Source organism: Triticum aestivum, chromosome 2A (assembly GCF_018294505.1).
Source record: "Triticum aestivum cultivar Chinese Spring chromosome 2A, IWGSC CS RefSeq v2.1, whole genome shotgun sequence".
NCBI lineage: Eukaryota > Viridiplantae > Streptophyta > Magnoliopsida > Poales > Poaceae > Triticum > Triticum aestivum.
The window spans coordinates 778406507-778432773 of NC_057797.1; the positions used below are offsets into that span (position 1 = coordinate 778406507).

General features: G+C 47.0%; 2 protein-coding genes and 1 pseudogene across 2 annotated transcripts; all 3 read right to left on the bottom strand.

The window, feature by feature from the left end:
- Nucleotides 1-1698: 1698 nt before the first annotated feature.
- LOC123186695 (cationic peroxidase SPC4) lies at nt 1699-3583 on the bottom strand. The gene is made up of 3 exons (XM_044598413.1): nt 3228-3583; nt 2564-2758; nt 1699-2430 (listed from the first exon to the last, which is right to left on the bottom strand). The coding sequence occupies exons 1-3, from the start codon at nt 3522-3524 to the stop codon at nt 1900-1902; spliced, it is 1023 nt and encodes a 340-aa protein (XP_044454348.1). The 5' UTR covers nt 3525-3583; the 3' UTR covers nt 1699-1899.
- A 4515-nt stretch (nt 3584-8098) lies between these two features.
- On the bottom strand, nt 8099-16607 carry LOC123186696 (cationic peroxidase SPC4-like; annotated as a pseudogene).
- Nucleotides 16608-21274: 4667 nt separating this feature from the next.
- LOC123186698 (peroxidase 2-like) lies at nt 21275-23046 on the bottom strand. Its single transcript, XM_044598414.1, has 3 exons — nt 22735-23046; nt 22560-22637; nt 21275-22141 (listed from the first exon to the last, which is right to left on the bottom strand). The coding sequence occupies exons 1-3, from the start codon at nt 22987-22989 to the stop codon at nt 21443-21445; spliced, it is 1032 nt and encodes a 343-aa protein (XP_044454349.1). The 5' UTR covers nt 22990-23046; the 3' UTR covers nt 21275-21442.
- Nucleotides 23047-26267: the final 3221 nt, after the last annotated feature.

Below are 26267 nucleotides of genomic sequence, written 5' to 3' on the forward strand. Positions count from 1 at the left end.
CTCACTCCAACGCACTTGGCAGACACCAACCAGCACCTCCAACGCTCGAACCTCCACTGACCCGCACATCCCCTGCACAACAACCACACCATTGCCGTACAGGGACCACCACTGCACCTCGTTGCCGTCGATGCCGACCAGCAGCACCCGCGGCGAGCCAGATCTGGCCACCTGCCAGACCCACCACCCTTCCACCGCAGGGCAGCCACCAGAGGAGCTCCGCATCCGCTCCCGGCCAGCGACCCGCACGCAAGCCGCACGATGCATGCGAGCAGGGCTGGGAGGGCTGCCACCCCATCCCAACCAAGCCAGAAGAATCTGAGGCGGAAAGCCGAGGCGGCCGCCACAGAACACCGGGAGCCGGAAGCGCCGTCGCCGGAAGCAGCAACAGGAACCAGGAGGAGGACTGGAGGAGCCACCCACCGGATCCAAGGACAAGGCCATCGGGGCGTAGCAGTTAGTCGGCAGCCGAGCGGGACGAGGGCACGACCTCCCTCCGCCATGGATGCTCGTCTCCGCGCCGGAAACGCCCCGCCGCCGCTGTGCACGACGCGGGCTTAGCCTGGCCGCATCCTCCGGTGGCGGCGAGGGAAAGGGAAGGAGAGGGGGGTGCGCCGACCGGCAACTAGGTTCCGCCGAGGCGCCCGGGGGAGCGACGCGGGGGTCGGGCTATAGCGTCCCGCACCTCCTGTAAAAAGTTTGCAATATAGAACAGAAACAACAAGCTCAGATTGACAAAACTATTTTGATAATAAGATTCCAAACCGCCTCCAACTCTGATACAGTTTGGGACGCGGTTTTTGTCCTTCGCGTTCCATTTGCAGCAGAAATCCAAGCCGCTATTTCATGCATTTGGATTTGTGTTGCATGCAAAGGTAGAATGTGGTGGGTCCACTCAAAACGTGAGGCCACAGGCTATAGATTCTGCAAGTCAGCTTTTCCTCCGCATGTCCTGCGCCCTTTTCCCTTCCATGCTCGGTTTTGTGGCTTTTCTCTTGTATGCATAACTCACATTGCTAATTACTTTGGGGGTGAACAGATTAATACTAATACTGTAGTTGCTAATTTTATCATATGCATAACAATTTTTATCTGGTTTGCATAACTAACCACCAATCACAAGTATAAATTTCTTAAGAACTCTATGAAGAATGTGTCTGAATTTTGCCATGAAAATCAGAAGAACTTTTGAAAAAAACCAGTAAAACCTAAAGTTCTTTGAGTTTTGAAGGTAAAGTTCAAAAGAAGAGTTAATAAAGTTCTTTGACTATTTTTCAACAGTTATGAGATATGCCAAAATTTCTCAAAATTTCTTCTGTTTTTCATGGCAAAGTTCAGAGACCAATTTAACAAACTTTGGTTCCCTTTGAAATTATTTAAAGTACGTTCTTTCAAACCAATTTAAACAACAAGATATTTATTTATTTTGGCATTTAAATCATGTTTGTGTGCTGGTCTACAGCCACCATCAAAGATAATAAGGGAAATTACTCACGTAATTGGGCTGGAGATTAATGTTGGACATGCAAGAATCTAGCAACAGGTCCACCTACTACCTGACATGCATGCGAAAGAGAAGGACACGGCTGCAGGTGCCCATGTCGCTTTCTCACATGCATCTTTCGATCATGGGCAGCTCTGGGTGGTGGAGATAGGCGCTGTAGATGGAACGCGAATGTAAATGGCTTTACCGTACAGTTTGTAAGTACTAGGAGTAGTAAATTTCGTGTGATAAAGGGGTAGAGCCAGCCTGCTATTTCTTATTACAAGGAGATTAACAGTCGTCTTCAACATAGTTACTATGTGATCTCCTCTTATTTGAATATAAAAAAACGATCCCATCTGAAGGAAGCAGAATGCAGGCAGCAAACACCTCGATAGGTTGGACGTACGATGAGACTAGTAGCACTGCTGGCGGATGCGGCCGACGTTTCCTTGAGGTCCCTGGAGCATCCCCATCTTGCTCATGGAGCTGCCGAACTGGTTCCAGAACCACCACTCGTTGTCGGCGAAGTCGTTCACGTACCCTCGGGTGGTCTCGTTGAGGAGGAGTTGCACGTCGGATGTAAGAACCCCCTTCCCCTGCTTGAGGTTGATGTAGTACTTGTTGTCGAACTTTTCCGGGGTGGTAACATCAAGGTCCTGACGCCGGTTCACGTCGGCGGTGCAGTTATCTTGTAGCCTTCGGACAAAGTCATCAGAGTCGGAGTTGGGGAAACGGTCGCTGAAGGTGGCGCAATGAGCTTTCCCAATGGTATGCGCACCAGAGAGCACCACGAGGTCTTTCTCGTCGAGGCTGCGGCTTTTGAAGGCAGCTATAAGCTGGCCAATGCTGAAGGTGGGGGGCGGGAGCTCCTCGACGAACCTCAGCGGCGCGGGCTCGAAGCTGTCGAGCCTACCGAGTGGCACATGGTAAGGTTTGCCACCCGACTGCAAGTTGCATTAAAGCATATGATTTAGCGTGTTGATGATAGGGAAAACAATTAATCTTACATATTCAGTAGCAACACTTAAGGAAGTTTAACCACATGCTCTGTATTTTTTTCTTCCAAAAGTGACATACCGCTATAACGGCGTCGTGAGTGGCAAGGGCCATGATGTCGGCGCAGGAGACGGTGGGCCCACAGGCTTCGTGCACCTTGGCGCGGATGTCCTCCATGAGGAACGCCACTTTCCGCCTGATATCTAGAGACAGGTTCGGCGGCATTCTCATCTCACTCCATGGAGTTCCCAGCAGAAGAATCGACGCATCGCATCCCTGTACACATACATACATTTATGTGTATGTACACAACACAGTTTTGTGTAAAATAATTAGTTAGCTAGCTAGGGTTACCAGCATGTTTAGTTCATGACTAACATTCCCACAACTAATCTTCAGCTAAGTGTGCTAAAGGAAAATGTAATGTACAAATTGGCTGCACAAGTGCGGCAAGAATTGAATCATATATATATGGCCATGGCTAGGAAAATCTGGCAAGACACAAGTGTAACATTGAACTAAACCCATAAAGTTAGACCTGAGATGTTGTTAGGCTACGAATCAAACATGTTTTACATACTCCCTCCGTCCCAAAATTCTTGTCTTACATTTGTCTAGATACGGATGTATCTAATACTAAAATGTGACTTGATACATCCGTATTTAGACAAATCTAAGACAAGAATTTTGGGACGGAGGGGATACTTAATTACCCGGAGGAAGCTTGACTCAAAAAAAAATGTACCTGCGGGAAGCAGTCGTGGAAGAACATACGGAGGAGGTCAGCGGCGATGGTGATATCTCCCTGTAGGGCTTCTACCACGGCGGTGCGCACGATGCCCTGCAGATCGGGGCACGACACGTCATGGTAGTCCGCAGTGAGACCGTCGGCTATGGTCACTACTGGACGTGTACTATGGTACTGGCCATCGGTGGTCATGGAGATAAGCTGATCCGGCCGCCTGGACGACAAAGCCGCTGGGAAGAGCAGCGCGGCAAGGACAAGCCCCATCAGGGCTACCATTGCTCTACTGCAGGCCATCGATCCTTCCTAGCTCTACTATCAGTACTGCACTGCTATCTGGGAGTGTGTCTTCCTTACGACCAGGATGGTGTTATTTATAACTCAACCAATAGCTTCAGGGTTGGAGATTGAGAAAGGGTAGGTAGGTGGACCGATAATGGAGGGAGAGGCTGAAAAGACCGAAATGCCCTGGTTTAGATTTAATTTCAATCAGCAGTTAGTACCTCACTCATTTCATTAATTGAGATCGTGACATGATCATCTAAGAAAATTTATAAGATCGTGATAAGATCAGGATAGATACGAATATGGAGCATCTTCCTTTCTCTTCTACATTTTGTTTTCTAGATGCAATTGCCTAGCTTTGGATCTAGCATTTAGTATTAACGTACTGTATACATGAAATAACTTTTTTTAACACAGTACAGACGCTCAAACACACACACATACACTCATCTTTATGAACGCATGCACACACCCTACTCCTATAAGCACCTCCGAGAGATTGAGCCGGCACATCCTCTTGAGATTGACGAAGTTGCCACGATGCCTTCGTAGTCATCGGGAATGTCTCTTCCCAGTGAACGCAAATCGCCAGAAGGCCTGAAATAAATTCAGAAAAATCCGAGCAGTGAAACCGTTCTCTTCTCACTTCTTTCTTCGAAGGCGCCTTCCTTCCAAACCCAGATTGTAGTTTATTCCCCTCGTTTCTGTTTCATGATGATTCCCTCCCCCCCTCAGATGCCAATGGTTCCCACTCATAAAATTGGTAGGTCGAAAGTATAGAGGTTTGCAGTAAGAAATATATTTCGCCTGGTGACCCAAATTTATCAATGTATGAGAAACGATGTACAAGCAATTCTCTCTACAACAATTAAAGAAAATATCTTATGTGAAATAAGACATCGATCAATAATGGAGTAAGATAAATAAAAATACCAAATTACCCTAGAGTTTTACTCCATATAGTAGCGCATGTCCTGCAATTATTGCATTACTTAGATGGTGACAATATAAGCATATTTTTGCATTCCAAAATACCAAAAATAAACCAAGAGTTTTAATCGATTTTGCATTACTTGGAAAATAGAGAGCATCTTCCTAGCTCTATCAGTTTCGTGATCCACATGGAATTTGCTAGGTCTCGAACTAACTTGGAGTACTAATCTAGAATACATGTACGAATTGGTAACAGATGGATCAACAATGGATCCATTTGTTAAGCTATGGCACATTCAGAGGTCAGGTGTTGCTCATCATACTTTGTACCTGCTTGATGCTACATTTTGAGTCAATAAATATGCCTTTTATCGAGAAGCTATGTCACATGCATCCTTGAGTCAAGAGGTAATTAAGTTTTTTTTTTTTGAGAAAAGAGGTAATTAAGTTATGGCGCATACATTTGATGATTTGATCCTGGTCTCAAACTCGATCTATCATCTAAGTTGGTTAGTGTACCTGCATATGTTCCTAGTTTACACTGCGTGTTGAAGCGTCTGTATTAGTATGAGCTCACGATTTAGTTATTCTCAGCTAGCTAGCTCTATAGCTGGTTTGGCCACTGCCGAGATTGGCAAAATTTGGATCTAGCAAGCTCGTTTGGGCACTAATTCATTTGGAGGCTGATGATGTCCTGAAAACAGACCAATCCCTAATGACACTATATATTCTTTTATGTTCGTGAGCCGAAGATAATGATGATGAATAAAAGAAGTTTTCTCTTCCAGTTTCGCGCTCTTGTCTTGCGTGAGCGCGTGGTTGCCACGCATGAATTTTTATCAGATGGATTGATGGAGTCGAGCTACACACGGCGTGCATGCCTGGATGCCTCGTAATTAAGTTAATCTAGGATTCCATAACTCTACATGTGGCTTTGTCGACTATGTGTCAACCAAAAACCAGGCAAGGTACGTACACCTGCTACGTAAGGAATCGTATCTGCCAAACAAATGAGTTAATGCCCACTTCTACAGATGTCTTGATGTTCGTGAAGGTGATGAGGTGGTGGGAGGACGTGTTACAGATCAACATTTGAGTCTGTGCCGATCTCAAAGATTTTCCCTGCTTAATCGGCAATAGGCTCTAGCAACCTACCTTGCTCAATCAGCAAAAGGCTCTAGCAACATATGGACTTGTCCCCCGCAAAAGAAAAACATATGGACTTGTAGACTTGTGTTGGTTTTGATCGAGTTGATGCATGACTATGCAATTAAGTTTGATCAAGTTTGTATGTGCATATGTGAAAGCGAATATGAATGCACTGAACAATTCTGATGTGAATTCTCCGCGCCAACTATCCAATCTAAGTCAGTAGCTTGCTCTATTACCGTAGTATTGAGTTTCTGAGTGAGTGCGTGTGCCTTCCTCACGTCTCCAGTGCGTGGTGTTATTAGCTGATCCTTATCCGGGCTGGAGAGAGGGTGAGCACATGAATCCACAATGGAGAGAAGCAAAAAATATTGAAATACCATTAGTATAGTAGGACACTCATTATACCATATTATATTGACTTATACCATATTATATTGACATACTACGATGAGGATGGATAAAAATAACTATTCTTCATGTCCTAGTTTTGTGTTCCAGAGACGATTGACCAAGTTTGGATCTAGCTACTGGTTTCGAGACCTTTACATGTAAATATTGAGTGTTAATTAACACATGTATTGATGATGGATCGAGATCACAATGAAACCACGACGTGCATTTTTCACATACTACAGGATATGATGTCATATTTATAAAGAGGAAACTTTAATTATACACTGATTAAGGCTGGTGATCATATGGATCGATAATAGACAGAAAAAATATATTGAGATACCCTAGAGTATTAGCATAAAAAAGAGCACTCAGTATATTAAGATCCCGAGAAGATTAGGATGGATTAAATAAAAATATATTTATGTCTTGTCTTCTGTTTCACATGTGACTGTTTGTATTTTGGATCTAGCCGGAGCACTTTGATCTACTACAATGCATTGTTTACACATGGATCGATAAAGGATAGAAGGGAAATTAATTAAGCTACCATGTGCATGCTTGGTCGATCTCGATCTATCGTGATGATCCAGAAAATGCATTGTATATTTAGTAATTAAAAATCTAGTAATATGAGTCAGGATTAAAAACTTCTCGATCAGATTCCATAACATAAGTTTACATGTGGTTTTGGTTGGATACCAATCTGTACTGTGGGATCAAGTTACAACATTGGAGTCTATGTTCGGTTGGTTCATTAGCTTTTAGTATGGTACTTTTACAGTGAGTCTTGTTCTGGCTAAATTCCTTTGGAGTTGTGTTAGGGTGAGCTTCAGGAAACTCTAGAGTAGTTCATGGTTTACACAACCTAAACCATAGAGTTGCTTGGAGGGCATTTGTGGCATTTTCTTGAGCACTATGGATTTGTCGGTATGAGCTTGTGATTGAAGGTGTTATTCCGAATCATCCCATTGATCTAGTTTCCTTTAGATTAGGTTGGCTTTGGGAAAAAGGAAATGACATGCAACGTTGAGCGCGGTGGTGGGCAAGATTAGAACTATGCACTACATCAACATCAATGAAGCTTATTACGCACCACAATAGTCTTTACTTTATTTTGCCCATAGAAAATCTCCTCATTTGAGCCTCTCCGTATTCAATTTGCGGGTACCCTACTATGTCCGTGTTTGAACTTTGTATTGTTACCTGTTTGTGGCTTTACTAATTTAAAGTCGGATGCTCTCCTCGGTGGCACAGGGAACCATAGCTGCCGCCTATAGGGCCGTCTCCCCTGTCCCACGTGCTTCGTCGCTGCCGAAGGGTCTGCCGGCAAAGTCTGTGCTGACTCCAGGAAGGCAGAGGCAGTGTTTGTTCCCTTTGTGAATGTTGTGCGAAGGTTGCCGCGTGGAGGACGTGCTGGCTGACACGTGGCTTGTGCATGATGTTTTTCTAAGAAAAGGAGGAGGACCCCGGCTCTGCATCTGGACGATGCATGCAGCCAGTTTATTAATAATTCACACAAGACCTTACAAAGTCATACAACAGTAAGACTAAAGCCACCGTCTAGACGACATCTGTCGCTACTCCTATCCAATTGATGAAGGGATGCTGATAGTCTGGGCCTAATACCAAACAGACCTCGCAGCCAAATCTAACATTTAAGACCAGAGGTCCCAACTAGGACTCCTGCAGGGTATGAGGCACCCACCAGTCCGGCGCACTCCTCAGCCAGGACGCCTGCCGGGTATGAGGCTGCCGCAGCCACCTGCGACCATTCCATCTTCAGTGTTGTACTGCTGCATCTACCTTGCCCGGTCTAACTGATGTCGACAAAACCACAACGCCAGACAACGCCACCATAATACGCTCGTCCATCATCACGCGCCCACCGGCGAGACCCCGCTGCTCCATTCCGCTGAGACCCGCCGTCATCGACGTGCCAGATGCCACGCCGCCCCTCCGTCGTGAACACCACCAGTTGCCACTGGTCTCATCCCCTCTGTCTGCAGTTCCTCTAACTGAGCACCCAAACGCCCCAGGCGGCGCCTCCAAGAAGGGTACAACACATGCAGTGCCGCCGCTACCCAATCTAAGGAGATTTTGGGTTTTCACCCGGGCATGGGGTCAGGGTGGAGGGCATGGACCTCAACGGCGCCTGCAAGGAGGAGAACGGTGACCCTGGTCGTCGCCACCGTCGGGATGAACGAGTCATCCAGAGTTTCCTCCGGTCCGGTGGCACCTCTACTAGCCCCCGCGAATGCACCGAGGCCGACGACCGCGATCGTAAGACACCAGGTGCAGTGGGAGAGAGCCTGCAGGGTGGAGGAGATCCACCGGCAACTCCATCCACACCCCCCTGTCGCGAACGTCGCTGGCCGAGGGCGCGATCGCCAAGCCTAACAGGGCCGCTGTCCCAGATCCAGCTTCTTCCACGATGGCCAGAGTGGCGAGATCCACCACGAGCGACGAGATACGGCACTGTGCGGCTAACGCCATGGCCCAAGCCCGCCGTCGACCGATCCCACCGCCGCCTGGAGCCCGCACGCTGCCGGGAGTCCCACACCCATGGATCTGGACGCCCGTGCACCGCTGCAAGCCCGCCGCCTCCGGGGTCCGCCACACCGACAGAAGGGCCGCCGATTCGGGAGAGGGAGGAGAGACCCTCCGCCGCCGCCGTCGCACGCACGTGCTTTGCCCGGCGCCGACCATCGGCAACGGCGGAGGGGGAGAAGGGCGCTGGAGGGTTACAAGGCGGCGGCTGAGTCCTCCTGAGCCGCCCGCAGGGGAGGCGACGCGAGAGGAACACGAGAGGAGAGGAGCCACCTTAAAATTGAGGGAGCTTGCGCAGGATGTTGTGTTTGCGGTGCAAAGGTTGCAGTGTAGATGTTCGTGCTAGCTGACTAATGGCTCGTGTTGGCCATTGTGGTTGTTCCCAGGTGGATCGCGGCCGCGAGGGATGGAAGTGCTTTCCCATCTCCGGCGGCTGCGGTGGCAAGCATGCGGCTTGACGGCTAGGAGGCAGTGTGGCGGCGGGGAGGTTTGCCTAGTGTGAAAACTGAGGGAAAGGTAGATTGGATCGGCGAACTCCAAACAGTGCCCTCCGAGGGTTTATATATACGTGAGCTAGGGCACAAAGGCCTAGCCGGATATACATGAGTTGTTACAGGAGATATACAAGATACTAACAACTTCCTAGATCACAACTACATGTTTGACATCCCCTCTCAATCTTAACTTTGTACTAGAAGATTAAGATTGCATCTATTCGATACAAAAGGCGCCTCAGCCAGTGGCTTGGTAAATATATCTGCAACCTGTTCTTTAGACGAGATGAATCGAACGTCAAGAGCTTTTGCCGCAGCTCTCTCCCGAACAAAGTGGAAATCCACTTCTATGTGTTTTGTTCTCGCATGAAACACGGGGTTTGCTGACAAATAGGTAGCTCCCAGATTATCACACCACAAAACTGGAGGACGAGACATAAAGACTCCAAGCTCTCCAAGAACAGATTGTATCCAAATTAGCTCCGCTTTTCCATTTGCCAAGGCCTTGTATTCAGATTCGGTACTTGATCGTGAAACGGTGGCTTGCTTCCTTGAGCTCCAAGAAACCAGGTTGGGTCCAAGAAACACAGCAAAGCCCCCTGTGGACCTGCGATCGTCACTGCATCCTGCCCAGTCTGCATCTGAGAAACAGCTCGGTAGCATGGAGGGAGACTTTCGTATAGACAGTCCCATACCTCGTGTATACTTCATATACCGCAGAATGTGTTTGGCTGCTGAAAAATTTACCGTGGTTGGTGCATGCAAGAATTGGCAGACTTGATTCACCGCAAAGGAGATGTCTGGCCTCATGAGTGTTAGGTACTGAAGAGCCCCAACTAAACTCCGATAATTAGTGTTGTCATCCTGTCCAAGAAGCGTACCACTCTCCTTACTGATCTTCTCACTGGAAGACATACACGTGGTGGAGATCTTGCAATTTTCCATGTTTGCCCGATGAAGGATATCGCCAATATATTTCTGCTGTGACAGAACAAGCCCCCTTGGCGATGACGTCACCTCAACTCCAAGAAAATAATGCAACGGACCAAGGTCTTTGAGAGAAAATGAAGCCTGAAGCTCACCTAGTAGCTTGGTGGTAGCAATGGGAGAGGAGCTGGCCACAATGATATCATCAACGTACACGAGCATGAAAATGGTGACCCCTCTCCGGTTCAAGACAAAAGGTGATGTGTCAGCCTCGGATGGCAGAAAACCAAGTTGTTGAAGACGAGAGCTCAACCGAGAGTACCAAGCCCGAGGAGCTTGTTTAAGACCATAAAGGGCTTTCTGAAGCTTGCATAGATACCGAGGAGTAGAAGGATCTTCGAAGCCATGAAGAAAGGCATTTTGGACGTCCAACTACCGCAAGCACCACCCACGGGAGACTGCAATAGAAAGCACGAGACGCACGGTAACAGGTTTGACAACCGGACTGAACGTGTCATCATAGTCCAAACCATGTCGTTGCTTGAACCCCTTCGCAACAAGACGAGCTTTGAGACGATCAACCGAGCCATCTGCTTTGTGCTTGACCTTAAAAACCCATTTGCAGTCAATGATGTTGACATTGGGTGGCGGAGCAACAAGAGTCCAAGTGCCATTGTGGCGAAGCGCATCAAGTTCAGCTTGCATGGCTTGGTACCAACTTGGGGACCGGAGCGCCTCACGGTAATCCGCAGGTTCACGTACAGTGAGGAAGGCACGTTTGGACGGGTTGTAGACGATGGTGCCATCAGTGTGTTGCTTGACATGGCGCGTATGATCGCGGGTCCGAGTCACCATGGCATGCCCCAGTGGAACAGAGGGTCCGGCAGCCGCAGAAGATCCAGCGTGCAGCAGCAGGCGGCTCCACCTAGGATCTCGTGAGCTGCTCGTCAGGGGAGGAATCCGCGCCCACAACCGGGGACGGGCCCACACCGGTTTCCCCCGCAGCAGGTATGGGCGCCACACGGACGGTCACGGCTGGTGTGTCGGGCGCAGCGGGAACCGGCCCGGTGGTAGGCCCCACTGCAGGTGAGGACGAGCGCCGCGTAGAGGCGGGTGGGGCAGGTGGCCCACCCGTGCCGGGCACCTGGTCCAATGGAGAGGCGGGCGCATCGCTGTCGCATGTTGAAGGAGAGGGCGCGTTGTTGTTGTCTGCAGGCACGGGATCCGAGAGCGAATCAGCTCCGGGATCAGCGCCAGAATCTGCATGGGATCCTGGGGAAGCCGCGCCTGGGATCGTTTGTGGCACATGGGATCCTGCATCCAAATTAGCATCCGAAACAGAAGTGCAATAATTCATGTGGTCATGCGGAAAAAGGAGGATGGCATGTTCTGCAACACGAGGTGGTATGGGAGCGGTTTGGGGTTGAGCAAACGGAAAAAATTTCTTGTCAAACACAACATCTCACGTGAAATATAGATGCGAGCTGTGGGTACATGAAGGCATTTATAGCCTTTGTGACGGATGCTATACCCTATGAACACACATTGTTGAGAGCGAAAGGAGAGTTTGTGTGTGTTGTACGGACGTAAGTTTGGTCAACATGCGCACCCGAAGGTTCGAAGAGACACATAGTTTGGTTTGTGATGAAACAGCTTTTCCATGGGACTAACATTTCCTATAACACGGCTCGGAAGTCTGTTGATAAGATAGCAAGCGGTTAGGTAGGCTTCATCCCAAAACCGCAATGGCATGGATGCATGTGATAAAAGTGACAAGCCCATGTCAACAATGTGACGGTGTTTTCTTTCGGCGGAGCCTTTCTGTTGATGCGTGTGTGGGCACGACACATGATGTGCAATACCAAGTTGATTAAAGAATGTGTTGCTAAGTTTTTCGTATTCACCGCCCCAGTCCGATTGAACGCAGAGAATTTTACGAGAAAGAAGGCGTTCAACATGAGCAAGAAAATCACGAAAAACATCAAACGCATCACACTTTCGTTTGAGAAGGTAAATCCAAAAAAATTTACTATAATCATCAATGAATGACACATAGTACTGGAACCCACTAGATGAAGTCTTAGCGGGCCCCCACACATCTGAAAAAACTAATTCCAAAGGAAAAGATGAAACACTCGATGGCCTAGGAAAGGGAAGTTGGTGTGCTTTGCCTTGCTGACATGCATTGCAAATGTTGGTCAATGACCGACTAGATGACACGAGTTTATTGGAAGCCAAAACATGCTGGACGACTTGAGACGACGGATGGCTAAGCCTAGCGTGCCAATCTTTAGCAGAGAGCCGAACCGAGGACAAGGCACGAGCTCGAGATGGCCGGACGGGGTAAAGCCCATTATCACATCTGCCTTGAAGAAGTACCCTCTTGGTAGTCAAATCCTTCATAAGAAAATGAGTAGGATAGTATTTTAGATAAGCATGATTATCAACAGCAAGATGATTAACAGAGATAAGATTCTTGTCTGCATTAGGAACATGAAGGATATTGTGAATCTTATGATTGGCGGAGGGTGTAGGAAGAATTGCATGACCACGATGAGCTATTTGCAAACCTGATCCATCAGCCGTATGGATGCGGTCGCGCCCTGGATATTTCTCCCTCACGGTGAGACGATACAGGTCAGTGGTGATGTGGTCTGTAGCCCCCGTATCCGTGAACCAGGCGGGATCGCCAAGGATGGACGAAGGAGAAGCAGCAGCAAGGCCTGCCATCTTGGAGTGGGGAGACTGGGACACGTGGTTGTAGCGCTGGCCACACTCCCAAGCAAAATGCCCGGGGCCGCGGCAGAGCTGGCACTGAACGCGCTTGTCACCACCACCAGCGTGGTCACCGCGGTCACCACCACGGTTGCCACCATAGTCGTTCTGCTGGCGGTTGCCAGCGCCGCCACGGTTGCCGCGGTCACCACCACGGGCATTGTTGTTGTAGCCGCCGTGGTCGCCGTAGTTGTCGCGGCCCTTGCCGCGGTAGTTGCCCTTGCCGCGGTTGTTGTTGTTGCTGCCGCGGGGAGGGTTGTTGTTGTCGCGAGTGACATAGTTGAGGGAGGAGCCGCTAGTTTGGAGACGAAAGCGTGCAGCGTTGTACTCACGCCGGCGCTCAAAGGCAATGGCATGAGAGTAGAACTCCCCGAGCGTCATGACGTCGAGGCGGGTTGTGGCAGCGGTGATGAGGGGCTCGTACTCGCTGTCGAGGCCATTGATGACGTCGGTGATGATGTCCTCATCACGCATGGCGCGGCCGACAGCAGCAAGCTGGTCAGTGTTGGCGCGGATCTTGGCGAAGTAGTCCGCCATGGAGAGGTTTTCCTTCCTGAAGATCGCCATGTCCAGCTTAATCTGCACAATATTGGCACGACAATGGGTCTGGTACATCTCCTCGAGATGCTCCCAGATGGCACGAGATGTGTCAAACCTGTGCACCTGTTGAAGAATTTCGTCGATGAGGGAGGCGAGCAAGTAGCTGAGGACGATCTGGTCCTGACGGAACCAGGTGGCGTACTCTGGATTGGGAGCACGGATGCCCTTGTCATCGGCGGGAAGCAGCCGATCGGGAGGGAGCTCGGTGCCATCGACATAGCCAGTGGCATTGGTGATGTGAAGGGGGGGAGGATCTGGGCTTTCCAGGAGAGAAACTTGGAGGAGGTGAGCTTGGCGGTGATCAGGCTAGCGGAAGGGGGAGGCACGGAGGAAGCAGGCGGGCTGCCAAAGGATGCTGGCAGCGAGAGGGTGGTTAGGGCTGCGGAGGAGGAGGCGGAGGCAGTAGGGGAACCCATCGTGCTGTTAAGCGAGAGGCTCTGATACCATGTGAAAACTGAGGGAAAGGTAGATTGGATCGGCGCACTCCAAACGGTACCCTCCGAGGGTTTATATATACGTGAGCTAGGGCACAAAGGCCTAGCCGGATATACATGAGTTGTTACAGGAGATATACAAGATACTAACAACTTTCTAAATCACAACTGCATGTTTAACACCTAGTGATGCGGGGGAGACGGTGGTGTGCGGCCCGTCTCGCAGGCATGGTACTCTGGGCCATTGCACCTGAATCTTGGGGCAGCACATATTGGGGCCGATGCAGCATTGACGGTGTTGCTCCGGACAACGGCTTGAGGCAAAGGGCATGGATGTGTAGTGGCGGCAGTGGATTTTTGGCCTAGTCGGTAATCTCTGGTGAGTTGGAAATTACAGTTTTAGGGTGTATATCCAAAGATATATATTTTTTACAATGCGGCTAGGAATAGCTTGGTCTCACTATCTTCTAATAAAGGAACAACAGAATCATCGAAAGCTTGACAACCAAAACGAAAAGATCCAAACGGGTTGCTTAGTTTTCTCTATTATATTACGCAAACGGGTTGCTTAGTTCGATCTGCAAAGTTTGAAGTTCATATGTTGTTTCATTTTCGAGAAACAAAAAAGAGAAATTTTCTTGTTGTTAATTAGTTAGAGAGTACGGATCTCAAAGCAAGGCTGGAGGGTTGAGGATAAGAGGTTTCATGTAGCCTGAGGTACAAAGGAACTTTGTGAACATGAGTATGGTTTTCTGTAGCTCAGGCTACATGATACCCCTTATCTTTGCCATCCATTTATGCATCAAGATCTGTGCAGACACATTTGTCTTTTTTGTTTCTCTCAAACGACATAACATATAAACTTCAAATTTTGCAGAACAACAATACATTCTAACTACAATCTAGGAAAAAACTTTCAGATTTTTTCATGCATTTTAAATACTTGAAATAATATTTTTATTCAAAGAAAATCTCATTTTGTATATTTATATCAGACAAAAAAATGTGAAAGTTTTTTCATGCATTGATGTTCTAATGTTTGTTCGATCTGCAAAGTTTGAAGTTCATATGTTGTTTCATTTTCGAGAAACAAAAAAGAGAAATTTTCTTGTTGTTAATTAGTTAGAGAGTACGGATCTCAAAGTAAGGCTGGAGGGTTGAGGATAAGAGGTTTCATGTAGCCTGAGGTACAAAGAAACTTTGTGAACATAGATTTATTGAAATGGAGACATAAAAGCCAGACGAAGATTCTAGCTAGATCTTATTTCATGCACGCATGGAAGGCCCTTAACGACATATGATGGGATCTCAAGCTGATGCCGCAAGGTCAGCAGTAGGCCCCTTCGGGCCATGCAAGTTAGCCCAGGAGCAGCTGTACTTGCGGATCTCGCCGTTCCTTCCGAACTCACTCGGCAAATGCGCCATCTTCCTCATGGAGGTGCCGAACTGGGAAAAGAACCACCCTTGGTCCTGTGCAAAGCCGTCGACCAGCCAGCTGGTGCTGGCGTCGCGTGTGAGGGCCATGTCGGAGTTGAGAACCCCCTTCCCCTCCTTCAGGTTGTTGTAGTACACGTTGTCGAACTTCTCAGGGGTGGTCACATCCAGGTCCTGTAGGTGGTTAGGGTTTCTGGCGCAGGTGCCCTGGAGCCAACGAACAAAGTCGGCGTTCTCTCCAAAGCGGTTCCTGAAGCTGCCGCAGCTTGACCTCCCGATCGTGTGCGCACCGGAGAGGGCCACGACGTCGGTGATGTCGAAACCGCGACTCTGGAAGGATTCGATGAGCTGGGTGGTGTTGAAGTCGGGGCCCGGCAGCTGCTCTACGTTCTCTCTGGGAGCGGGCGCGCGGCTATCCAGTAGACCAAGCGGCACCTCGTAGCCTGGCACCTCGAAGTGCATCACAGCCTCGCGGGTGGCGAGGTTCATGATGTCCGTGCAGGAGACAGTGGGCCCGCAGGTATCTTGAACCTTGACGCGAATGCTCTCAATGAGATACACTGCGTTCCTTCTGATTCCATTGTTCTGAGGCATGTTCAGCTCGCTCCAGAACTTGTCAGACAGTAGAAGCGACGCATCACAGCCCTGCATACATAGTATTTGTGGTTACAAATCCATAAATCCATGGATCCGTCCATCAAAGTTGACTGAGATTTTATTATGTCTACTAAATACACTCTCTAAATGTCCAACAAAAATACACTCTGAAAAGTGAAACTTGTACTTTTCACCAGACTCAACTGATATAAATCAACTTGGACATAAAGTAGTTCTAGCTAGTTATCTTGGGATTAGCAAAATCGTATGTCTGGACATAATCAGGATCCTCCTGAAATCAACCTCTTTTTTTTTACCTTAGGGACAAAAACGCCCCCAATTCAATCGCTTGAAACTGATAATACAACCAGCATCCTGTCCAGCTTAACCGCACAACACTCTCCAAGCTACGGCGCACTTAACATCTCTCAAGGCCAACAAAGTAACAAGTAATAAGAGGTAGCTAGGGTTGCGTACCTGTGGGAAGCAGTCGTGGAACATGACGCGGAGGAGGCCGGCGACAACACCGATATCCTCCTTGATTGCTTCCTCCACGGCGTCGTGCACCATCTGCCACAGGTTTGGACATGACTCGTCGTGGAAGTCATAGGAGGGGCTGTCGGAGTTGGGCAAAGAGATCAACGACGGCGCCGCCGTGGACAAGGCCGCGGGGGACAGCACCGCGGCCACTAGGCCTACCATGGCCAACATTGCTGCCCTGCTGGGCTTCATTGATCCTATTCCTATCCTACCTTAGTGAGGTTGAGCACTTGAACTAGCTATCTTGCTCTACTGCCTGTGCAGTGTGACTATGAGTGGGAGTGTGCCTTCCTCACGTCCAAGACTGGTTTATTTATAGCACAAGCACGTAGCTTATGCCGATCAAGGCTAGCTGGTGAACATAATGGATCATCACTTATCTATAAAAAATGTGGTGATAGGGGCGAAAAGACTCACGTACCCCCGAGTTCCAGATTACAATAGCAATCGCGAAATGTATTTGTGAGTTTGTGATCACATGTATGCGGAAGCTAATCTTGATGAAAAAGAAAAAGATTGCTGCTAGTTTTCTACTCTCGCATGATTCCACATGCATTCAGAATTGTTAACACATTGGTCGATAATGGATCGCATCGTCGTGGCAAGCTATGCGCGCGTGGCGTGCATGGATCAATCGACGATGCGCCCTCACATGACCCCTTGAAGACTAACTAATTCTAGGATTCCGTAAGCCCACAAGGCCTCTGTCGACAAACGGTGTACACCCAGCTAAGGTACCCCATGCTCCTAAAAAAAGCTAAGGTACCCATATCTTATATCTAAGCTGAGATATTTTCTCATCCGATATTTTATTTTAAGGTGCAAGGGCAACTTCAACACTGTGCAACAATTTTCTGCACATATTCTTATGGAGGTGGCTGCCTTAGGCTGGGCATTATGGCTTATCAGAAATGATGCAGTTTTTAATATAATAAACAAAAAATGTATTTGGCAACCGTGTGACAGATTGCAAAACTGCTGCCACACAATCCCATCAATGTCCACGGACACGATCCCGCCGCCCGATCGACCCGCACCGTTTCGCTTCTCCCGCGCACGATCTTCTCACGATCCCATCTAGCAGTTCCGCTTCTCCCACACGCGTGATCTTTTTTTTCCTCTGTGCGCAAAAAAATTAGCACTAAGTGGGGCTCGATCCCTCAACCAACAGGTTTGCATGTAGGCTGAGTACCACTGGGATAATTTCATTGGCATGTGCACAAGAGGATTAGCTAAGTATTCAGGCTGTCAGAGTTCAGATGGATCCAAACCAAGATTTGATCCATCTCGTGCTCGCGTAAATAGAAAAGCTTGGGCACTCTCTAACAACTGACTAATGTTCAAAATTTGCTGCTACTATATATATCGGCATCTCAATTTCCGTACATCTCAACTTCCGTAATTCTATATTTGTTTTAGCTGACGATGGTAACTTTGGCCCGAATGAAAAAATTGTTGAAACATTTCCCTGATAATCTATGTGTGGACAACATGTTAATGTATGCACCGCAAACCTGATAACATATGAACACACATACGATGGTAACTTTGACTGGGGAAAAAGTTGTTGAATTTTACCACGGTAACTTCTATGTCCATAACATGGAAACTTAAGATCTGCAGATCTGATAACTCACATACAAACATAGTGGTAACTTTTTGACCTAAGGAAAAGAGTTGGTGAAACATACTCTTGTAATTTTTGTGTAAAATGTTTGGTAATATACGCACCGCAGTGTTGGGAACTTACGTACAAACACCATGGTAAACTTTGATCGGAGAAAAAAATGTTAAAAACATACCCCAGTAATTTCTACGTAAATAGCATGATAATATATGCGTTGCAAACCTAATAACTTAGATATAAACACCACAGTATCTTTTACCTAGGAAAGCCAACTTACAAGCATGCCTTCACCTCCACGCCCCTCGTGACCACCTAGCTGACATCACCACCGTCGGCGCGTGACAACAACCTTGGCAGGAGCAGGAAGAGACTTCACTGCAAGGTTACATTGCCTAGTAGGCTCCCGAAATGTTCGATGAAGTGCGTGTCTGCTTCTTCCTGGTGTGGATAGTAGTTGTGGTCGAAAATGACATGTAACTTTTGATCAAATAAGATTTTTAAAGCAGCGTAGGCTTGATAATTTGCATATAAACATTATGATACCTTTTGACTCAGGGTAAACAAATATTGGAAAATATACCTACCATAATGTTTGTGTAATAGCATGCTAATATACGCATTGCAGACTTGATAACTTACGTCCAAAACATCACGGTAATTTTTGACCTGGGAAAAAATACCGTTGAAACAATACTCCGGTAATTTTGATGTAAAAACATGGTTTTTAAGCAACCCATACCTAATAACTTACAAACAAAATCATGTTGATTTTTTGACCTGAGACTTTTTTGTTCGAAACATGCCCGGTAATTTCTATGTAAATAACATGGTGATATAAACTCCAATAACCGATAACTTAGATACAAACATGTAACTTTTTGACCCAGAAAACTTTTTGTCAAAAAACACATCGCGGTAATATTAACCAAGGATGAAAAAGTTGTTCGGCGAGAACTTCTGTGAAGATAGCATGCTAATATACGAACCGTTCACCTGATAACTTGCGTATAAACAACGCGGTAAATTTGACGAAGGGGGGAATAGTTGTTGAAAAATATACCCTGGTAATTTTTATGTAAATAGCATGGTCATATAAGAATTCAATACTGATAACTTAAGTACAAACACCGCCGTGACATATTTGACCATGGAGGAAAAAGTTGCTGAAAAAATATAGCACGGTAAGTTCTATGTAAATAACATGGTAATATAAGAATTCCATATCTGATAACTTAAATACAAACACCACGGTAACATTTTTTGACTAACGAGGAAAAAGTTGCTGAAAAGTATAGCATGGTAATTTTTATGTAAATTGCATGGTAATATAAGAATTTCATACCTGATAACTTAAGTACAAACACCGCGGTAACATTATTGACCAAGGAGGAAAAAGTTACTAAAAATATAACACGTTAGCTTAAGTACAAACAGCACGGTAACATTTTTGAACAAGGAGAAAAAAGTTCCGGAAAAATATAGCATGGTAATTTCTATGTAAATAGCATGGTAATATACGAACCTCATACCTGATAAATTTAGTCCAAACACTGAGGTAACATTTGACCAAGAGGGAAAAAATTGTTGAAATACTGTGGTGATTTGCATCTGAAAAGGAAGGGAAGGGGACGCCTGAGTTTGTGAACCATCTGAACCGGTGCAAAACGTCCATAGAAAAGTTCCAAATCCCAGACAAGTGAGTCTGTTTGTTTGAATTTTCAGTTTCATTCAATCTCATTTCAGGAAGGTACAAGTAGCGTGTAAGTTGAAAGAAACCAATAAGATGGTGTAGCCTAGTTGGTTATTGTTGCTAAATTAGTTGTGGTAGGTTGTGTGTTCGATCCCCCCTCCTACTGTATTTTTTCGCTTTTTTCAAGCTGCAAATGTGCGTGCGCAGAATCGGGACAGGCCCGCTCCCAGCGGTGGGATTCAGGTGGCCCAGAAAATCGGGCGAAGGGAGAGGTTAGTGCGGGGGGAACAGGTTGGCCCAGAAAATCGGGAGAAGAAGGAATGGGTTTCGTGCGACACGAGGGGGTGTGATGGTTTTCGCAATCTGGCACACGGTTGCCAGTTATCACAGTCCTATAATAAATGTGTTTCTTTAGCTGAAATAAGTTATACGCAGAATATTACCTCTTTTTTAAGGCCTGTTTTTGCCCTGTTTAAGCTGGGTTTTTTTTGGCCCATTTGTCTACTGGGACGTGTGTGTGTGTGTGTGTGTGTTTTTTGTGTAACGAGAACTTTCATCGTGACAAGGGGATTTGCGGGGGGCGGGGGGACTAGCGCTGGGGCTTCTTTTCTATCGAACGAAATCATGCAATCCGCTCCCCCATGGAGCGCGAACAAATTATTCGCTCGGACAGGTTCCATGATCTGACATGAGTACGCTGCCCTTCTCAACGCCGCCATGATGCTACCTTAGCTTGTGATGTGCACTGTGGGTAGCTTGTTTGAGGGTGTGGCTTCCTCACGTCCAAGATGCTGCAATTTTATAACGGAGGCAGCTGGCTCTAGTTAACCATACATGGAGGAAATTAACCGGAGTTCTTGAAGTAATTAAAGTTCATTGACCCAGGGAGCAAAGATATCGATAATGGATCCAGCACACTGACATTAATTAACTTCGGGATCGATCTGTCTGGTTACCCCCGAAGATGTGAGTCTATCCAGGAGGTCAGGGTTCAAATTAGCAAATTAATACTCCCTCCCCATAAAAACGCTCTTATATTATGAGACGGAGGGAGTAGGTTCTAGAAAGAGAGCACATGGTTCAGTGACGGAGCTAGTTATAGTCAGAAGACGAGGGAGAGTGGATTAAAAACTAGTATCAATTTCTCTCTTCCCGTTTTGTTGGCACTTAGATATACAAGCTTGACCAAGCAATGCTCTCGTTGCATACAACTGCATTGTGCTGCTGATTACGAATTTATGGAGAGAAATGCAAGGATTTCCAAAGGCATAAATGGAAAAAAAAACACAGCAATAGCTAGCGTATTATGATATGTGTTTGCATTGCACGAAGGTAAAACCCCAAACAGAAATTGAAAGAGTTGAGTACATGTTATTATGGAGATTAAAGACCAATCCGATCAAGCTAATGACAGAAAACAATAGTGCATGGCATTGCACAATAGGGTGCTTTCAGTTTGTTTGTCGATAATAAGTGTTAATAGACCACAGACACGAAGAAGTGGTTTGATCTACCTTTATTTCGCAATTATAAGGGTGATTATAATTTTTGTCTGTCACTTTCGCAACTCAGATCACCATTACTTTCCATGACACAAAGGATAATGAAAGCTAAAGTAAGGAAATTAAGATATTTGATGAACTGAAACGATACTGCAGGGGGCCTGCCTAGTGGCTCTATGCTACGTGGCCATATGCTATTTGCAATCAAGCAAAACATAAGCTATGTAGCAAGCTCTTATTACATGCAGTCGACGGCGCTAACGCTATGGTCGATCTGATCTATCAAGCAAAGGCCGCAAAAACCTCAGCGGCGAGGAAGACAGACTCTCCATTCCCATTGCGCCTGAAGCAATTGTTGCGGATCTCGCCGATGTTTCCGCCTGGCAAATGCGCGAGCTTCCTCATGGAGGTGCTGAACTGGCTAAAGAACCAACCCTGGTTCCCGGCGAAGTTGTTGACCCAGTTCTTGGTCTCGCCGTCGTGGGTGAGCGCCATGTCGGAGTTGAGCACTCCCCTCCCCATCTGGAGATTGTTGAAGTACCTATTGTCGAACGTGTTAGGGGTGGTCACGTCGAGGTCCTGCAAGTGGCCAGGGTTTCTGGCGCAGACTTGTTGGAGCATGCGGACGAAGTCAGCGTTCTCCCCAGCGCGGTTCCTGAAACTGCCGCAGCTCGCCTTGCCGACGGTGTGCGCACCAGAGAGCGCGACAAGGTCCATCTTGTCAAACCCGCGGTCGGCGAAGTTTCTCACGAGCTGCTGGACGTTGAAGTCGGGTCCGGGCAGGATCCCGACTTGCTGGGCCGTAGCGGGCGCGAGGCTGTCCCGCCGGCCAAGCGGCACATCATAGCCCGGCAGCCTGGACTGCATGACGGCCTCCTTGGTTGCGAGGCTGGTGATGTCCGCGCAGGACACGGTAGGCCCACAGGCGCGGTGCACGGTTGCACGGATGCTCTCGATGAGGTCGAGCATGTTGTTGTTAACCTTGTCCTCTTTCCTAGTTTCCTAAGACTGTACGTCTTTCTTCTTTGTGTTTCAGTTATAGACACCTAGGAGTTTATCTGTACGTGTTTTGTACGTACATGTTTCTGTATGGCCAGAAGCGTGCTTAGTCCACGTTGCGGCCAAGTCGTGTCTAGCGTTTTCGTAGCACGAGCGAGTCCACGATCTGAAGCCGTGGGATGGTGCGAGCATGTTGGGTCGTGGCGTAGAAGTCGCTCAGTTTGTTTTCCCTGTTGAATAAAAGAAGAGAAACAGAAAAGACGCTGGAATTAAGGCGTCGCAAAACTGTCTCCCGTGTTCGTGTGTGTTTTCTGTTCGTCCTCGAGTTCCTCCTGGGCTCAGATCGAGGCATCCACAGATCGCGTGTGTGTAGATCACGACCTGAAAGCTGTCAGAGCACACTCCTCCGAAGCCCACCGTTCTGGGGCATGTTCTGCTCACTGTTGCCTCCCGTCAGGAGGATCGATGCGTCGCAACCCTACACGATCACAATGCATGTGATAAGTTCAGCCAGTACTGATGATAATGATACTTTTCAAATAAAGTGCATTAATAGTATTGGTAAATGTATGCACCTGAGGGAAGCAGTCATGGAAGAAGAGGCGGAGGAGGCCGGGGACGACGCCGGCATCCCTTGCCATCGCTCCCTGCACGGCTTCGCGCACCATGTTCTGCAGGTTGTTGCAGGACAGGGCGTGGAAGTCGTAGGACAGGCCGTCGGGAAGGGGCACGTCGGTGGTCATGGAGATCAGCGACGGCTGTGAAAGGGCTGAAGTGGCAGCGAGGCCCATCATGGTCAGCACCATGGCTGCCCTGCTCAACGCCGCCATGACGCTATCTTAATTAGCCTGTGCTGTGCACTGTGACTGTGAGTAGTAGCTTGTGAGTTGTGAGTGGGAGTGTGGCATCCCCACGTCCAAGATGCTGCCATTTTATAACAGAAGTAGCCGGGTCTACTTAACCAGGGTTGAGATAATTAACCGGAGTCAGTTGAAAATATTTAAGTTGCGGCGACAGAGTGAACAGAGATACCGATAATGGATCGAGCATGCATGCGCGCGCAGTAACTGGGAAGCTACGTACTTTGCATCACGTGCATTGTTGTATGCATGTGCACGCCATCCAGCTCAATGTCTAATAGCTACTACGTTGAGCGAGAGTGTGGCATCCTCACGTCCAAGATGATGCCTTTCTTTTTTGTTTGTTTGAGGGAAATTTTGACTTTAAGCAATTAAAGGGCGGCTTTGCTAAATTACAGGATGAATTTTTCGGAGTACAGTTAGGATGATGTACCCTTATATGAACCACACTGAAAAATGGAGAGGGGGGGGGGGGGGGGGGGGGAGGCTCTGCCTACCGCATCAAATTGTATCAGGCTCGACGAAACATCGGCAGCCTCACGCTCCTCCCGAAAAAAAAAATCTTAGGGTTCCTTCATCTCCCACCAGTATCATCGTCGGTCGCCTCGTCTCCGGTGGCCTGAGGGCCATGGGGGCACGGTGGATCTCTGGCTTGGTTGGGGTAAGGCTCCATTTTTAGATGTTTCTTCGTTTTGTTAAGGTTTGTGTCCTATTTAGAAAGACGAGATGGTGGCGCCTCCCTGAAGATGGAATAAAGTTCTCCCAGCCTAGCCTCTTCCCGGTTGCGCGCTTAGCATCATCGGTGGGCGTATGGATGTGTGCCGGATCTTTCTTTGATGGATTTGATATCTGATTAATGTGGATAGGACATATGTGGTGAGTATACACATACGCGTCTAGTAAAGGATTGTGAGTACAATCTTCGTGGACACCTAGGTCTCTTTCTACCTCGACGACAATCAAGCACCGATAAGGCTGGTCATAGTGGGGAGTAACTTAGACTAGTGTCATCCATATGACACAAGTCTAAGTTACTATCTTCGTAGTGCAAAGTAACATACTAGTAGTGTCATTGATGGCTTCATTTATTAGCTCATAGACTCATTTAGTCTCGGGAAGCGCTATGTTACAATAACATATTATGTTACCACAAACACCTCTTTCCTCATTAAATACTTGCCACATAAGCAAAATTGTCTTGGGAAGTATTAAGAGGGTGCTTGGATATGTTTTAGTCCCATGACTAAAAGTAGTGGGACTAAAACTTGTTAGCCTCACCCATGCTTGGATCCAAATACTAAAGAGACTAAAATCAAGTTATTGAGCATTTATTATCCTTCAAACCCTCCAATCCAGAACTCGCATGTGTTAAAGGAGAGGAATTAAATGAGGAGAGAGAGGGCTAATACATATTTTAATAGGTTTCCTATGACTAAAAATTTTTAGCTTCAAGACTAGTCCTAGCCTCTCTTTAGTCAGGGGTGCTTGAAACTTTAGCCTCTAAAAGAGACTATTTTTAATCAGACTAAAAATAGTCTCTTGAATCCAAACACCCTCTAAGTTACTAGTACCTAAGTTACCCCCACTATGACTAGCCTAACATGTATAACCTACTCTCCAACTTTGCAGGTAGCCAGTACAGAGGAAGGTTAGTATATAGCACTAGATCAAGCACTGACAGTAGTTGGTTGCATTGATCCGGCTAATTAAGTTAAGCAACAACTCCAAGATGATTACACGTGCTCACTCTGATCATGGCGTCGTTGACCAAACAGGCGACAAAACCATCTGCATTCGATAAGAAGGGGAAAAAAACCCCAGCTCGCATGAGGCACGAGGTGTATGATAAGGGCACGACTAGCTAAGAACCGATCCGTTGAAATGGGGCTATTTGTGCACCCACTGCTTCCCTTGTTTTTGGACCGCCCGGTAGAAAATCGAGGGATAATATTTTTTTTTTGAACGAAAGGGGGTCGCCCCCCTGCCCCATTTTATTGAAGCAGAGCACGAAACAGTTCACAGATTACATGATCAGAAACGACGATCATCCAGAGCATCAAGCTCAAAGTAAAGCGCATACAGCTAGAAAGACTACGAACCAAGTCCAGGACGCAAGCTACGGAAGTTTTAGACTGAGTTAATTAGAAGGGAACCAACACAAAACAGGACATCAAAAGAAGATCAGCTGCCGCTCTTTTCCCTTCGATGCCCCTGATCATTCAGTTGGTCGCCCCAAGTCTCATCTCCAGGCGATCCGGAGGAGTTCCCCACGTCGCTTGTCCAGCAGCAAGATGCATCGTTGTAGTAGGTCTGCTTGCCCATCGTCGCAGAGAACCTTTCACTGGTGCAAATAACAGCTTAGTTTTGCAAGAATGCAATTCACATTCCTTCACTTGCGCCCCTGAAAACAGAATTCATTTCTTAGTCTCCACAAGCTCCATAACGCAGCAGATGTTACCAGATTCAGAACAGCTTTAACTTTATGCATATGCCAGAAGGCCACAACTTTATCAAAACAAGACATGTTATCAATTTTGAAGATTTCCGCAACAAAGCCCCAAACATGTTGGGCCACCACACAATCAAACATCAGATGTTGAACAGTTTCAGGTTCAGAACAGAACAGGCAGGAAGGATCATCCACTTCCCTTCTTTTTGCAAGATTATCTCTAGTCAGTTTTTTGTTGTGAATACAAAGCCACAAGAAAATATGAATGTTTTGTGGACAGAGAATCTTCCACATTTTTGTACTAACATTAGAAACCACACCCCCAAAGTTGATCTGTTTGTAAAAAGATTTAACTGAAAAGGCCCCATTAGTTTCTAATCCCCAAATGGGGGTGTCCAGATCATCTAGTAGAGGGTAATGTTTAATCAAACAGACAAGCTGGTTCCATAGAATCATCCCAGATCTGTCAAGACATCTCCTAAATGTTAATTTCAACTCATTACCATCCCACACTTGAGCTACAGTACAATCCACTTGATTGCAGATATTGAACAAGTCCCAAAATTGCACTTTAAGGGAACAATCCCCCACCCACACATCATGCCAAAAACTAATGAGTTTACCATCACCAAGCTTCCACCTATAGAAAGTTTTTGCAGCAGCCAGAGATCAAGTAATGCTCTTCCAAAAGGTAGAGCCCCCTTCACTTTTAGCCCAGAGGAGATTTGGAGAATTAACTCTATATTTGTAGAGAAGAAGTTTAGCCCAATCAGAGTCAGGGTTGGTAAAAAATCTTTTA

Bases quoted from the DNA above. Each gene is read 5' to 3' on its own strand.
- LOC123186695 (XM_044598413.1), bottom strand. From the start codon at position 3,524: ATGGCCTGCAGTAGAGCAATGGTAGCCCTGATGGGGCTTGTCCTTGCC. The intron at 2,759-3,227 runs GTACATTTTTTT...GTATGTGTACAG, and splicing joins TCCACGACTGCTTCCCGCAG to GGATGCGATGCGTCGATTCT. The intron at 2,431-2,563 runs GTATGTCACTTT...TGCAACTTGCAG, and splicing joins CTCACGACGCCGTTATAGCG to TCGGGTGGCAAACCTTACCA.
- LOC123186698 (XM_044598414.1), bottom strand. From the start codon at position 22,989: ATGGCGGCGTTGAGCAGGGCAGCCATGGTGCTGACCATGATGGGCCTC. The intron at 22,638-22,734 runs GTGCATACATTT...GTGATCGTGTAG, and splicing joins TCCATGACTGCTTCCCTCAG to GGTTGCGACGCATCGATCCT. The intron at 22,142-22,559 runs GTGCTCTGACAG...AAAGAGGACAAG, and splicing joins ACGGTGGGCTTCGGAGGAGT to GTTAACAACAACATGCTCGA.